The sequence below is a fragment of the Otolemur garnettii genome, unplaced genomic scaffold (assembly GCF_000181295.1).
Source record: "Otolemur garnettii isolate 467f Iridium unplaced genomic scaffold, OtoGar3 scaffold00068, whole genome shotgun sequence".
In the NCBI taxonomy this organism is placed as follows: Eukaryota; Metazoa; Chordata; class Mammalia; order Primates; family Galagidae; genus Otolemur; species Otolemur garnettii.
In genome coordinates, this window is record NW_003852463.1 from 6,970,307 (window position 1) to 6,986,891 (window position 16,585).

Here is a 16,585-nt window from a genome sequence, read left to right on the forward strand (position 1 = left end):
CCCCTCCACCTGTAACTGCTGCAGGCTCCTCTCATCCTCTCCACTCCCACCTGCTGCCTGAGCCCAGGGACCTCCTCTCCACCTGTAACTGCTGCAGGCTCCTCTCTCAACCTTGTTCATAGCCCACCTGCTGCTCACCTTCCTAAACCACTGCTCTCCCTGAGCACTTCCCCTTATCTTTTCAATAGTCACCTACTTCTTCCCTAATGGCCATTGTGATGTTTTTCAAATTGCCCTTCAAAGCCCTGCGAGTTTCTCAGAGCCCCCTCTGTCATCACATTGGGTGCTGGGAGGGGAGGGTATCCACCTAGGAGGAGCTGGGTAGGTGGGACTCCTCGCTCCTTACCCCTAGCCACATCTATTGGGCTGTTTTTGTTTCACGTATGGCATTGCAATGAGACTTTGTCTGATAAAATATTTCTGTGGCTGAAGTTTGAGAACCAAGGTGGCATTCCCCAGGTGGGCCTGGCACCCACCTGGCTTTCTGGCCTGACAACCTACTGGCAGCTCCCTCTTTCTTAAACACAGTGCTCTGCACTCTCCATGTCCTTTGGCAGTCTTCCTGTGTGTTTTCTCCTGTCCCATCTGCTGGAATCCTGTGTGTCCTCCTTGGCCCTTTAAAATATCATCGCCTCTGCCATGCCTCCCTGACCCCCAGATGGAGCGACTACCTCCCCACACTGTGAACCCATGTTCCTTCTCAAATACTCCAATCCCTCGCCACACTGTGCTGTAACAATTTGTGAGTACCTGTGTCCTTGCTTGACTGTAACCCCCTGATACTGGGAACACGAGGAGGAGCTATTCTTATCCTGCTGTTTATCATAATGCCTGGCATGAGGTAGATGGTTGATTAATGAATTTGTCTTTAAGCAAGCATTTTCCAGGATGAATGGTTGTTTGGGCATTTCTTTAGTTTAAACACTAGCGAGAATCTTCCCTGTCCATGAATTCCACTTCATTCTAACATCTACCCACTGCCCTGCCACATGCCAGCAGCAAGCCCCATGCACTGGGCTATGTGGACAAGGAACATGGATGAGCTTGGCACCAAGTTATGAAAATAAAAGGGCAGCACAAGAAATGGTGAGAAGCAATTAGAAAATGTCAATAACCATCTAGACCAGGTTTCTATTTGTCTGTAAGAGGAGGTGGATGTTTTCACCAAATTAGTGCGACATGATTGAAGTGATCTGACTTAACACAAGCAACGTGGTGCTTGGAAATCCCCATTGAGGGTGCAGGAAGGGGCCCTCAGACAGAAAGGCAGATGTCTTTGGAGCAGTTGAAAGTTGGCTCCAGGGTCCTGCAGGATCCTGATGGGGAAGGACAGCCTAAACACAGCCTAACCCTAACCCTAACCCTACTTCTCACACCACTGTGTGACTAGCCCTCTAACTCTCCTCATCACGGTTGTCAGCCATGTCCTGCACCCATCCTTTTCCTCCCAAGGCCCATACACAGCCCTTTCTGTGCCAGTCTCACCAGGACACTCGATTCCCTCCAAACACTGCCCACTTTGCCAGTTCCCGTGACCTCCCCACACCTTCACCAGGCCACTGAGAGCTGAGAGGGAACGTGCGGAACCTCTTCATCTTCCCAAGAGTGTGGAGCCCCACCGTTCCCGCCCCTCGATGTCTCAGTGGGTGACCCGGGCTCTTCTCTCTTTCTCCGGCTTTCCCAAGTGGAGGGAGATGCATAACCCCCCTTCTCTGCCAGCCCTGACTGTCCCATCCTTCTTCCTTTGCCTGTGTTCCTGTCATCCTCTTTTAGAGGAAGAAAAAGGCTCTGGCTTTCTTCTAGGATGATGCCTTCCTGAACTATGGGGTCCATCCCTTCCACCTCTTCCAGGACTTACTCTTTCTCTTTGTTCCCCCCCAGAATACCAATTATAAATGTATTTATTTGTTCTTTAAAGGGGGAGATGGTGAGGAAAATAGAAACATGGTTGACATCATCTCTTTGTTTCTTCATTTTTTTCTCCTTCAATTGAAAGACCTCATGTGAGTCAACCTCTTTGTCAATTTACGAATAATCTTCCATCTCAGCTCTCGTACAAATGACCAATATTTGCCTTTTTTCTGTTCACCAGTGTATTCCTAGAGAGTCATTCACCCCCTGGCCCTGCTTCCTCACTTATCACTTGCTTTTCAGCTCCTTGACCCACCACAATCTGGTTTCATTGGCCTGCATCTCTCCCCTGAATCTGCCCATTAAGATTTCTGGTGCTTTCCTAATACTTTCTCCACACCCTACTTGCTGATCTTCTCTGAAGGCCCCAATGGTGCTCCTTCTCCTTCTCTTCAGGATTTTCTCCCTGCAGGGCTTCCAACCTACCCCTTCTCATTCTATCCCTTTTCCCCACAATGCCTTTCAGTCTCCTTATCTATATTCCATCCTCCCCCTGCTCTTTCTGTGTCATTTCCTGGGACTCCAACCCAGACTTTCACTCTATGAGTTCTTCTTGGGAAAGTTCACATGATTCCATACACTTGACTATCACTTAGAAATTGATAACTTATTAATCTGCATATACGATAGAGATCTCTCCCCCTTCCCCTGCTCTATTCCTATAAATCCAAAATCTAATGGCAGTTATCCTGGTATCTTCTCTAATTACTCTCATCCCACCCCTAAATCACTGCTGCTCCCACACAAGCAATAGCATCCTGCCAAACAGTCAAATCCCAGGTGCTCTCGAGGCTCTGAGACTACAAAGCCATGAACACAGGGTGCCTGCACTCAATCAACCCGATTAGCAAAACTTGTACACTCTGCTTTAACTCAGCTCTCTAGCTTCACCTCTTCACAGAATCATTCAGCAAATGGAGCCTGAGTTTCTGCCATGGGGCAGGCTCTTTGGTAGCTGGAGAGATGATAGGAAGAATGAAAAATGATCTTTACTCTTAAAAACCATCAAGCTAATGCCCTTCCTCCTACTCCCCACCTGGAAACCCAGTCTGTCCCTTCAGAGGGGCTCTTGGTCACTGCCATCTCTGTGCCCATTGAGCTCCCTGTGTGTGCCTCTATTTTATCACTTTAAACATCCCTCTCTTCCCCTGGACTGTGGACTCCTCAGAGGCAGACAGCCTGTCTGGCTCACCATCTATTTTCATCTCCTGGCACAGAGCCCAGCACATGATGGGCCAGCCCTCACTGATCTGTCACTTCCTGCTGTCTGTCTCCTAGTCCTCCCCTCTTCTGCCCACCCTCTCCACTCCACACTTCTCCAAACCTGCTCTCATGAAGGAGTTCAATTTTTAAAATCTCAGTCTCCATCTGAGCTGCTCTACAGCAACAGCATGTGACTTGACTTCATGAACCTGCCCTCTTTCTGGGACACTTTCTCAGCAGCTTTTGGCCCATCATTCCATCACTTCTCCATTTACCTCACTAGCTGCTCCTACTTAGCCTCTGAGGACTCTTTCTTTCTTACTTTTCTCAAAATGTCGCGGTATTCCAGGGCCTCCCTTCTTCGCCTGCACATACTTTCTCATAATCTCATGGCTTTCAATATCACCCATATGATCAAGGCCCTGAACTTACATCTCCAGCCTAGAAATCAGTCCCAGCTAGGACGCCCCCAAGAACAACTAACCACTGCATGCTCTGGAGACATTAGGACCAACAGTGTCCCTTCTTATACCTGAGAAAGAGCTTACTTGTTTTTGTTAGTGTGTCTAGGTCAAATTTTGTCACTTTTCATCTCAGATCACATGTGAGGAGTACAAAACATCCCTGTGACTCCAAAGACCTGATCTTGAGCTCTACTGATTTCTGACCTGTGAGTCTTTATTACCACCCCTTTGATTCTGGATGGACATGAAAAAGTCTAGGTGTAGGGAAAGAGATGAACAGAGAAATCCCCAGGAAAAAACTAGGGATGGAGGCCAGTGACTTAAGAAGACAGTGGGGCAGGAGTTACTCAGAGTATTCTCTACCCCAATGATAACCAGAGGAAAACCGAGGCTCCCCCTTCTGTGCCATGCCTTCCTAGGGGGCACCCAGTCTTTCAGGGAACTGGAGCCACAGCTTTTTCTACCCTCAGGCAGCAGGATAGGGTCTAATTAACTTGGAACTCATGAGCACTTTAGGACCAGTCACCATTAGAGCATTTCCATCTTAATGGGTATACATTTTAATTAATTATAATTATTATATGTAACATAATTGCTATAAAGTAATATAATTTAATTATAATATACATTATAATAATTATAACTATTAACCAATTTAGTTAATATAATTAATTTTATGCTGAGAGCTGACCTAGAGGGTTTATGTGTGCAACCTTCAGGAAAACCCCACAAAGTTAATATCATTATTCCATTTTATAGTTAAGAAAGCTGTGACTATAATTAAGAATTTGTCTATGATTCTATATTTAGTGCTTTAAATTCTTTTGTTTAAAGTCAACGGAATAAAATTTCAGATATCATCGGGTCTCAAGGTGAGGGAGTAAGAGGTGAGGCCTGTTGGTGCTTCTTGTGCAGCCCTCCCACGCCAGCCCAGGCCAGCCCCTCCTCCCCTCCTAAGTCCACCTGTTCTTCTCCAGCCCCTAGACCTAGGGTTTTGGACACAGCCTCATCCTGAGTAACCACAGATGACCTTGTCACCAGACATCCCAGCTCTGCTCACCAGCCGACCTGTACCCATTACCCCACCAGCCCCCTCTCTAGATTGACTAGAAAACCCAGGACACCAGATTGGTTTGGGGAAGTGAAAATGGAAGGCTCAGCTATCACCTCCTTCCCCTCCTTGCTTCTCCTTTGTCATCACTTAAAAACTCCTGGAATCAGAACAAGAGCCCCTCCCAACCACACCACAGGAGAGCACCCCCTTCACACTGTGCCTGGCCACCCAGTGCTGGTACCAGCCTCCCAGGGGCTTAGTTCTAGGAGCTTCTAGGAGAGTCCCAATCCCTGACAGGAGAAGGAAGAACAGCTAGGAAAAGTATCTTTTAGTAGAAGCACTGAATCACAAAATAGGGCAGAAATACCTTTCTTTTGGAGCCTGGGAGTTTTCCTCCTGAAATCCCAGCAGAGGAGCAAGGCCAGGGCAGGAAAGCCACAGCCCAGCTCCCACCGAGGCATCCTGGGAGATGAGGCATGGCAGGGCGATGATGTACGCCTCTGATGAGCCAGTCTCAGGCCTTCCCTCTTCCCTGGGCCCTCCTCTTTTACTTCCAGATCAGCACATGCTTGTAAATACCGCTCAGGTTCTGATTCCAGAGCGGAAACCATGGGATCTGTCTGCACCTGCCCTGGTCCCCCGGGCCTCCTTCCCACGCCACATCCCCTCCCTGCTCACCTTTATACACAAGGCTTTTGGCTTTTACAGAGTGAACATAAAGCTGTCGAGGCTGGCAATAAAAATAAGTGCCTCCTTTTACTTAGCAGCTAATTGTCAACTGCCATTCAGAGGATATCTCAGAGGTGGGTTAAAAAAAAAAAATCCCACACGCAAGCCCTTACCAGCACTGCTCCATATATCAAAGTGTCTGGCACAAACACAGAATTTCACTTAGTGTTTATGAAGTCAGCCCACCCTTCCTTGGAAATGCTTTCAGAGTTGCACATGGCTCAATCAGGGCCTTTAGAGATAATGATCTTGGAGGTAGGTTGCTGGGTAGATTGAGATGATGTTTACAGATAATGATATGGGAGGTGGGCTGCTGTGTAGACGGAGATGATGTCCTCCTCCTGTTGAGAAGATTCAGCAAACAGTGCAGCAACTCTACCAGATGAACCCAGGAGAAATGAAATGAACTCTCAGCATCACAGGGGGAACAGGCAGGAGCAGGGTTGAATAGGCTCTTTTCACAGCTGTTTTTTCTGTGTCTTCTACTAGCCTGGAGTAGTCTCATGCTGCCAAGGCAGTGTTCCACTCTCCATTCATTGGTTCATAGGCCAGAAATCACAGACTCATCTTTGACACCACACTCTCTCTCCATGTTGAATTCACACCCATGTCCTGCTAATGTTACCTCCAAAACATTGTGCAAAGCTGTCTACTTCTCTCCATTTCCACCGTTAGCACCCTTACCCAACCCACCATCCATCATCTGTTGCCCAGATGCCAGCCTGAGTTTGACTCCGGCCTTTACTCCATCTGTTTTCTCTAGCCCAATCCATTTTCCACACAGCAACTAGAATGATCTAAATATAATCTGATTTTATCACCTTCTTTCTTGAAACCCTCAGTGGCTACCTATGAGAGTTAGGATGAAGACCAATATCCTCACAAAGCTGTATCTGCTGTTGCCACCTTCTCTTTACTCCAGAGTCTATTGCTCTTTCTATGACGGGATCTTTGCACAAGCTGTCCCCTCTGACTGAGACACCATTCCTTTCCCCCCTTCTCTGTCTAGTTAGCTCCTGACGGCCCTTCAGCATTAAGTTTAATCATTATTAGTTCAAGGAAACCTTCCTTGACCTTGACAAAGACATTTTTCATTCCATGTGACATGTATCTTTCCTTCGTGGCTCTTTTCACAGCTGTGAAAAGTACATGTACATGTACAAGAGTTTCATGTTTTTCTGTTTCTTCTACTAGCCTGTGAGTTCCTTGAGAGAAGGGACTTGGTCTTTTCTTTTTTCTCTCTCCCCTCTCTTTCTCACTGTTGTACTCCTAGTGCCAGCATGGTGTTTGGCACATGGCACATACTCAAGAAATAGTTATTGAGTAAATGAATAAATATCTGTCTGATGTTAGGAGCTGTGGGAAGGGGAGATGATAGAATTAGTGAAAATAAATAAAAATCGTCCCTCTTATTGTCCAATTTAACTAGTGGGAAAGAACCAGAAGACATGGAATAACAATGGATCAAAGATATAACACACCTCACCAGGCTCGAGTGTGGGGTTATAAAATCATGCTCTGAAGGTTGCAGAGAACTTAAAAGAATGAGAAGAAGAAAAGGAACTCATAGTATATAACAATTTAATATTTACATACTACATACCTTCTGTTGGCAAACTCACAAAAATGCTTAAAACACAGAACCTGCCCCAGGACTTACATGGGTTGGGCAGAGCAGAATTAATGTGCAATTTAAGGCCTTGCTTACTACCCAGCAGGGGCCTGAGCAAAGTGTCAGATGGTTAGCCTCAGGAGGAAGAGGAAGAAAGCAAGTCTGAACTGAATGTCAATTTGCAACTTGAATTGCCTGCCTCCTGGAGATGGGACAGAGACCAGGTTCCAATGTGGGAATCCAGAGAAGCCATTGCTTTCTTACTAAAAAGAGGGGGTGATTTAGAGACAATGGATGGGAGTGAACCTGGGAACCAGTTGTTAGAAGTTGAGATGTGATTGCCTCTGGTCCCTTTCTTAAATCTGGAAAACATGGGCTTGCATCCAGAACTTTTGGTGAAAAGAATTACTGTAAACTTTTCAGCCAAGCCCTTAAGATACAGCAGTGAAAATTAGCCTCCTGAGAAGAAAAAAGACTGAGATCCTGATGTCCTGCTCCCCAGGGGAGAAGAACATTCAGAGCCAGCTACAGGCAGGAGGAGCCCAGAGGAAGGTGTTGGGAGTGCTGTGGAGACCATGGGGGCCTCCTCTCTAATTGGGGATGGGGGGTGGGGAAAGGGGCCAGAAAGGGGGCTGGGAGCAGGAAGAGGTGTCAGGTCTGAAAAACTGTCACTAGAATGCCTTCTAAAATTTAAAGCTGGGATTCGTTACCTATGGACCTTGTGTCTGAAAAATACTCTGCTGCTGAAAGAAAAATTGTGTCTAGGTGTTTTTCAAGGGAGAGTTTTCATAACTCTTATCCTATTCTCTAAGGGGGGTCTTTGAACTATCAAGAGCTTCACCAAGGCTCACTACTGACGTCTAGAGGGCAAAACCCATTTACTGAACCATCTCTCAAATAAGGCAATGATCATTTAAGAAGGGGAAAGCGTAGGCAAGTAGAATATGGTATGGGACATGCTACAAGAAAGGAGGTCATTCCTTCACCCATTCATTCAATCAATATTTATTGAGCACTGTTTAGATCCTGGGATATGGTATTAAACAAAATAGAGAAAAATAATTTCTGCCAAGTAGATTGAAGCTTTCATTCTAGTGAGGGGAGACTAACTATAAACAAAACAAATGAGTAGCATATTGAGCATATTGGAAAGAAGCCTGTGCCAAGGCAAAAAATGAAGTAGCACAGAGGGACAGGAAGGGCTGGGCTGGGGTAAGAAAGTGTTCAAGTTCAAGTTCAACAGAATTGAACTTAATCAGGGAAAGTCTTACTGCAGTGATGTTTGAGCAAAGACCTGAAGAAAGCGAGAAACCAAGCCATGCAGCTGTCTGGGCAAAGAGGATGCTAGACAGAGGAAACAGCAGGTGCAAGGACCCTGAGGCAGGAGTGTGCCCAAGTCATTTGAGGAGGATGGTGAAGCTAGAGAGAAATGAGCATGGGAGGGGCTTCCAGAGAATAAGTCAGAGAGGTAATGGGGGCGTAGATAGTGTGCTATAAGACATCCTATGGCTTTTGACTTTTATGCTGCATGAGAAAGGGAGGCTATTAGAGAATGCTGAGCCAAGAAAATTCTTGATAAGACAGGCTGAGCAGGCTCACTCTGGCTGCTCTGCTGAATATTGCTACCATATGTGCACTTAGGTCTTGATCAATCAGATCTCAACCTGGTACTGAGTACACATGTTTGAGTCTCCATTCCTGTGATGTTTCACTTAGAAGAATGGTCTCCAGATCCATCCAAGTTATCACGAAAGATACTAGATCACCATTTCCCTTGATGGCTGAGGAGTCCTCCATAGGAGGAGCTGTCTGAGTGGAAGGCACTTGTATAACCTTGACTTAATTTGTGGGAAAAAAAAAACCAACAAAAAACCAAAGTATGTAAACAAAACACACATACCTCCTAATATCCTGAAATTTAAAAACAAAGAAAGAAAACCACTAGAAGAAGGCAGAGGTGAAAGCATGGGGATGAGTTTGAAAACTACTGCTGTAATTTGGACAAGAAAGGATTCCATCCTAACCAAGGTCACAGTGAGAAGTGGCCAGCTTCTGGGTGGAACAAAGCCATAGAAAGTTTCACAAAAACCTAGAAAGGAGCAAGAGCAACATATCCTAGTGACCTCACAATATTTGGGGGACATTCCCCATCCATGTAGAAGGCCCGTGTTAGAGACACTTTACAGGTGATGATATGTGATGGCAAAACGGCCCTGGCCCTGCCCTGCACCTGCTGGCCTCCGTGGAAGTCATTTATTTCTTCAAGATGATAGTTTCCTGTTTTTATATATAGAAAGAACACGTTTCTGATTTGCCTAGTGACTTTAGATGGAACTCTCTGCTATCTTGGAATGTCTTCTCATTCTGGTACCTATGATGGGTACCATGCTACAGGAAAGGAGGTCAAGGAGCAAATTTGGTTCAATGAGCAAATTTTAAAACAGCTGAGATGCCATACCAGTGCCAACACTGCTCTTTGAATAAACAACTAGCATCACACTCTGATTTTCCCTTCCCTGGACTTTCCACCACCTACAGGACTTATGCTTGACTTGCTTCTTGGGGCGGGGTGAGGGAGAAATCCCCATGTGGTTATAACAGTACAGCAGTACACCGTGCAAAGCTCAGCCAAGCATCACAGAAGGCACAGGTCCTACTGAAAGTCTGAAAGTACGTAGCCAGCAGGTGCCTAACTAGACAACATCCCTTGTCTATGTCGACAGCCTAAAGCACTGGCCTGGAGAAGGTAGAAAAGGGCAGGTCACAATCTCATAATCCAGGGCAAGAAGGAAGGTCACTGGTAAGATTACCCATGCTGAAACAGCATATAACCAAGCTTTAATAAATAAAAATCTCAGCTCAGCCTGGGGGATGGTTAATGAAACCATGCTAGTCTTTTCTTTTTTTTTTTTGTAACAGGACACAGATGTTAAGGAGGACTGTGGCTGGTACTCTCGAATTGGACTGTCCTCTTCAGGTCACTTCTTTTCCTGAAGCCCCACTTTGTGGGTCCCAAGTCACACAATTGCCTCCCTGCACCAGATCCTGGCTGCACAGGTGGAATCTTGACCTCAGCTGAGCTGAGTAGAGTCTCTTTCTTAAGAGTGTGGGATGGGGCTGTGGAGATTGAGCTTGTTCTCCATCAGCACTGAAGGAGGCTGGGGCTGGCATAGCAGTATTTGAAACAAGCACATACCCTATGGGGCTGCTGACTCACCAAGAGGCACGCATGCAGAGAAAACTAGACCAGGAAATGGCTTGGCCCCAGAGAAACTGACAGGACAGGCCCAATGCTGATGTTCCATTTCACCAGTCCCTGGTGAGGCCTTTGCCAGTTCCTGCCCTGGTTTCTTTGAGTAACTATTGTATCTACGTAGTAAATCCCTCTTTGTTGCTTAACATCATTGGATTTCTATTTCTTATAACAAAATAATCCCTGAAGTGTATCAGTTAAGATTCTATTGCAATGTGGAGAAATGCTTACGTTATAAAACAAAAGTTGTTAAATCGCATATATATTCTATGTTTGTCCTTCTGGAAAAACCATGTAGATGAACACACTGGAAGGGACACATAAAAATATCTCTGGTAGTTTAAGGTATTTTGTTTCCAAATTTCCTCAATTTACTTGAGATTTTAAAATGCTGAATTTGCTGCATACCTGCAAGACTCTGAAAAAACTCCTGAGCCTTTCCCTAGTCTGACTGCCCCTCTTCTGGAGAGCGGTTCTGTTTTCTCGTGCTGTGCTAAAGCTTCATTTATGCTTTCAGCACAGCTTTCAGAGTCTTGCAGGTATGCAGCAAATTCAGCATTTTAAAATCTCAAGTGTTTGAGCTCTCTGGGAATCCGGGTAATGATTTCACACCAGAGGAGGGTCCTAACTGCAGAAACTGTTGCAAAACAAACAAATAACCCTGAAATTAACAAATGCATGAATATAGTAAGTTTCCCTTTTTTTTAAAATATAAAAATTATGGAAGAACTGACATATCTCAGGGTCCCACAAATTCCATGGCTGGGCAGACCCATGGTGCTCTGTGAGTTAGTGCTGTGGGGATCTGGGCTCAGCTGGTATAACCCATACATTTCACAAAGGAAGGCACTTGGGCCCAGAGAGGAGAAAGGACCACTTCAGGGTATTGTACACATTCACTGATCAGTGCCAAGGACTTGGATTCCCTCCAGCTAATCTGGAGTTGACTCTTTGAGATGACCCAGGAAGGGAAGCTGGAGGCTCTGAACCCACTTTTTCTCCACATTCAATGAAGGACTTGGGCATGACCGTGCAGAGTTGTTCTCTGGTAGTCTCCCTTGAATACTGTTCAAAGAAGTTTCACATCTGCAGCTATTTGCTCCTCATCATTGAGATGTCACAGACACCTGCCTAGGTAAAGCTTGGTGGGGTCCTTACCTCCAGAGGGTGTGCCAGCAACTCTCCTGAGGAATTTAACCCACTCCTCCATCTCCGTCTGAGAGCTGGCCATGAGGACGTAGGAGTCCTGTCCCATGCGATTCTGGTCCCATGAGGCTGCAGGAAGAAGCAGCACTTATGAAGGTCTTAGAGTGGTAAAGGGGCTAGAGCTAAAGGGAGGGGAGGGAGGCCAAAGCTGAGCTGATGCCCGATTCACTGAAGCACCATCAAATACAAAAGCCTTATCTAATGATCCTCTGTGGAATGGACATCCATGCACTCTCACTGTTATTGCTGAAGCTCTAATTCTACAGACAAATCATTAAACACTGTGGCTTGCTATTGGGATGGCTTGGGCTGAGGGCTGCTTTCACAGAGGGCAGAAGCTATTCCTCCCAAAGGAATAGGAAGTTCCTGGTGCAGCTTCAACATCAGAGGAGACAGGATCAGCCCATAGAAGCTCAAAGACTTTAGATCATCCCTCCAATCACTTTCATAAACTAGCCCTGAGCTCAGGTGTAGAGGCGGGAAAGGGGGTGACAACCTCAGAGGGAGAGACAATGTGCACATGTGTGAATGTTTTTTATAATTTTTTCACTTCCTGTTCAGATTACTGCTCTCTCTCATTTTTTTTTTTTTTTTTGAGACAGCCTCAAGCTATCCCCTGGGTAGAGTGCCATAGCATCACAGCTCACAGCAACCTCCAACTCCTGGGCTCAAGCAAGTCTCCTGCCTCTGCCTCCCAAGTAGCTGGGACCACAGGCACCCACCACAACGCCTGGCTATTTTTTGGTTGCAACCGTCATTGTTGTTTGGCGGGCCAGGCTGGATTCGAACCCGCCACCTTAGGTGTATGTGGCTGGTGCCTTAGCCACTTGAGCCAGAGGCGCCGAGCCGGGAGATTACTGCTCTCTTGACCACGCAAACCCTTGCAATGGGAGGTTCCCAATACTCAGTTAATGGACACACAAACCTTATTAGGACTTTTACTACTTTTGCCTCAAACCTGAGATTACAGACATGTATGTTGTTTCCTGGATTGATGTTCTCAAATGGACAGAACATGGAAAAAATGAGAAGGAGGCAATGTGGGAGGAGTGGAAAGAGAGAAGAAAGAAAGAAAGAGGGGAAGTGATGAAAGAAAGGAGGAAGGTAGGGAGGGGAGCAGGGAAAAGCAAGAGAGGAAAAAGTATCAAACATTGGTTTTAGAGCATGGAGTTAGTAGCAGATACAAGATTAGAACTTTCACACCTCCCATTGATTTCTTGCATGTAGAAATCTGCAAGGTTGGAATTTTCTTTAGTTGGTTAAAAAAAAAAAAGAAGAAGAAGATCTTAGGAGGGACAAGAAAAAAATAGTGATCTCTTTCAAACTATAAGATTAAATTCCAAAGTGCCCTTAAAAACATCAACCCATTCCTCTCACAATGGCAGGCCACCTCCCTCAGAGAGAGCCTATTCTAGCTAAACAGCTGGGCCCAAACCTATATTTTCCTGCAGGAAAACAAAAGATAATCAAATCCCCTCAGGTTATGGTTTCCTGTGTTAATGTCACTGAGCCTCACCTTCTTTCACCCTTTGGGAAAACCTAATTCTGAATCCATCTTGTCACTGAGTGATCAGTCCTCCTGACCAGAAGGGTCCCTCTGTGAAAGCTCTGGCCACTCAGGAACATCTGGAGAGCTGGGTGTTTCCAGAGGTAAAATGAGAAGTTAAAAGTGTTCAGGACAGAACTTAAAGATCCCCTAGGAATTACAATATGCCTTGGAAATAGAATGGGAAAGTTAGTATTTCCCATTTCACAGATGATAGACCTGAAGCTCAGAGATGCAAAAGTACCTGCCCATTATTATCCAGGGAGTCAAGAGCTGGGCAAGGCCACTAGGTCACTAGTTTTCTTGCTCCCAAGAGAGATTTCACTAGCTGACATTGCTTCCAAATTTGACCTTGGTCAAAATTTATCTGGAATCCTTTCCCACAATGCCTTCCCCTCCCAGTCCACTATGTTGTCAAAGCAGGCCTTCATTGTTTTCCCTATTTCTTGGGAGATTGTTCTGTTCAGTCATGAGCAACTCCACTGGGAAACACCCAACTCTCAGGATGTCCCTGAATGGCCAAGGCTTCCATGGACTGACCCTCTACCCAGGAAAAGTGATGATATGATGACATGATAGATTCAGAATCAGGTTGCCCAAAATGATGAAAGAAGGTGAGTCTCAGTGATGTTAATATAGGTCCAAGTAAGTGTTTGCACATAATTGGGGTCCTGGGATAGGCTTTCTCCAAGGGCATTTGCCTGGCATTGATGCAAAGCCCAGGAACAGAAACTCTGCCCTTGAGGACATACTCTCTCACATGTCCAACATATGTTACCTATTAGGCTGTTTCCCTCCCTTCTTTTCTTAACCTACTTAGGGAACTCTTTCCCATTCTTTAAAACCAGGCTCAAATGTTATCTTCTCTAGGAACCTTGTCGGAAAGTCCTCTCTCTGTACTCCAAATTGAGTGTGTGTGGGGGGTGGGGTGGGGTGGGCTGTCCCTACTCTATAATCTCTTACATCCTATCCTAACTCTTATCACAGCAGCAGCTAAATTATATTGAGCATCAGTTTAAATTATATTGAGCATCAGTTTCCTTAGAACACTTGAGATGATTACTTAATACCACATATGTCTAAAACTGAAGCCCTAATCCTCCCACTCACACACACACACGATAAACAAATAAATCTTAGCAAATACCAGCAAATCTTACCTTTCCCACTGTGTAGGCCAAAACCTTGGAGGCAATCTTGATGTCTCTTTCCCACATCCAATCCATCATCACATGCAGTCCGTTTTGACTCCATCAGAAACTGCTTATTTCTCAGCCCCTTCTCCTTGCTGCTCTGACTTGCTCTTCTTCTAAGAGCTCCTCACTGCTCTCCCTGCTCTGCTCTTGCCTCCACTACTTATTTTTATTCTCAAATCAGAAGAGCTTTAAAACATGAGTTGAGTCATATTATGTCACTCCTCTGCTCAAAATCTCACAACAAAGTCCTTTCCACTACCCACAAGCACATATGAAATCTGTGCCCACCCCGATCAAGTCCCTCACTCTCGTTCCTTCAGGACTCCACTCCAACCACACTGGCCTCCTTCATGCACGACATAGGTTTTGCACTGATGTTCCCCCTCCTTGGAACACTCTTCCTTCAGATGTGCCCTCAGCTCACTCTGTCAGCTCCTTCAGATCTTTGCCAAAGGTCTCCTTGTCAATGACACACACTCTGTGGGCTCTGTTTAGAACAACAAACCATCCACCTTAGCCATGTTTTCTTTGCTTTAATTTTTTCCATGGTATTTATCCCATAAGAGAAACCACATGATTTACTCATTTATTTAGTTTGTTTCCAGCCTCTCTGCAACCCCCCACCCCCAACAATGTTGTAAGCCGCGTGGGATCCCTGGTTCTGCAATAGTACCTGGCTCGGAGCAGGTACTCAATAAATTTGTTGTATAAATGAATGACAGCAGCTCCTAAAGTGGTGTGAGAATTAAATGAGATTATGTATGCAACAGAAGGAACAACCCACACTATCCCTGAGGACTCCCTGGGGTAGGGGAAGAACAGATACTCATATTTACTCTGTTAGAGGTTAGGAGGGAGAGAGAAGTTTGCCCTAAATTGTTGCCGGCCCCCAATTAAAAGAAACACCTAGCATAATTACAATTAAAGGTTTCTATGTAGGCTTTGTGCAATGAAAACTGGTGATCATAGAGAGATAACCCTGACCAGGATGCCCATTTCTTGCACCAGCAGTGGCCCCTTGCACAACAGAATGACAAAAGGAGGAACTAAAAATTCTCTACATCATCACATAAAGGATGTTTCGCTTTAGATGGAGAGTAGACTTGGAAGACAGTGGTACCTTTAGGAAAATGGCTTCCTACTTTACTGTTGTTTTGTTGCTTTAGATTTGTCCTTATGAGACTCTCTGTGTGTGTGTGTGTGTGAGAGAGAGAGAGAGAGAGAGAGAGAAAGAGAGAAAGAATCAGTTCAAGAGTTTCCCCAGCAGCCCAGGAGACTGCTACAAGCATTAATGATAACAAGGTAAGAAATCTTATAAAACTTATCCTCCCATGCCATCGCAATGTAAGAGGATAATGCACTTTTGGTGAAAGTCCACAGTGAATTTTCAGCTGCAGCTTTCAGCAGGATTATCCTACATTGAAAACTCAGGTTTTAGGATACGTGTGGCCAAGGATGGTTGTGTCCCATAAATTGTACTGGGACAGGGATCCTAAGACCAGAAGAACCCTTGTGGGAAGGGAGTCGGACTTTCCTAGAGAGGAGAGACTGAAAAAGCAGGCTCTTCCTCTTTTATCTTACCTTCAGATCACAAAGCAAAGGAGGACCCATGAGGGGAACACCTGGGGACTAAACCAATTTCATTTCTTGGTTCTCTATAAATAGTCATAGTCAGGTTTAGGATGTTTTTCCTCTATTTTAATTCCCTCTAATTATTCCCAAAATATCCAACACTTACATGGTACTTACCATAGGCAATGTACCAAATGTTTCATATAGATTATTTAACTCTCACTGTTACCATCACTGACCCCACTTTTAAAGACAAAGAAACAGAGGGAGAAATTAAGTAACCTGTTACACAAACCGTAAGGGTCAGGAGAAGGACCAGGGCAGGCTGGCTGCAGACTGAGCACTTCTAACCTGTGTGCTACTCTGCCTTTTCCATGAACTTTCTTATGGACACAGCTTGTGTAAGTGGGAAGGAGGGAATTACAGGCAGGGGCACTCAGAGGAGTTGCAGCCTCCCTGCACTGCAGTAAGGCATGGCTAGATGGGCAGTCCTGGAGTTCTCAGCAGGGTCAGGGATGGGGTAAGAGCAAGAGGCAGGGAGGCCGGGGAAAGCTCCTCAGCATGGCAGATTCAGAAACAGGAGCCAAACTCCCCTTGCGGCAAAGGCACTAGAGGAGGGCAGCTCTGGGATGGGAGGAATCACCCTCCTGTGTGCTGCTCCCATATGCACTAGGTGATGGCAGCACCTAACACCTGCTAGGTGCTCATGAAGTGGGAGCTATCCTTCCTCATTAAGTCATGTTGAATCAAATGAGATTGCTGACTTTTCACCATTTTTGACTCACCAAAAATGGCAATTTCATATGGTTCAATTTCTATTTACTGCCTAATTTAAATGT

General features: G+C 45.4%; 1 protein-coding gene across 2 annotated transcripts in view; it reads right to left on the minus strand.

Moving 5' to 3' along the window:
- ARHGAP25 (Rho GTPase activating protein 25) overlaps window positions 1-16,585 on the minus strand; it is a 97,029-nt gene that overhangs the window by 25,995 nt on the left and 54,449 nt on the right. For both annotated transcript variants that reach the window (XM_003793449.3, XM_023515309.1), the window contains exon 4: window positions 11,385-11,501. In XM_003793449.3, the coding sequence (XP_003793497.2) occupies window positions 11,385-11,501 (117 nt within the window). The remainder of the gene's footprint in view (window positions 1-11,384; window positions 11,502-16,585) is intronic.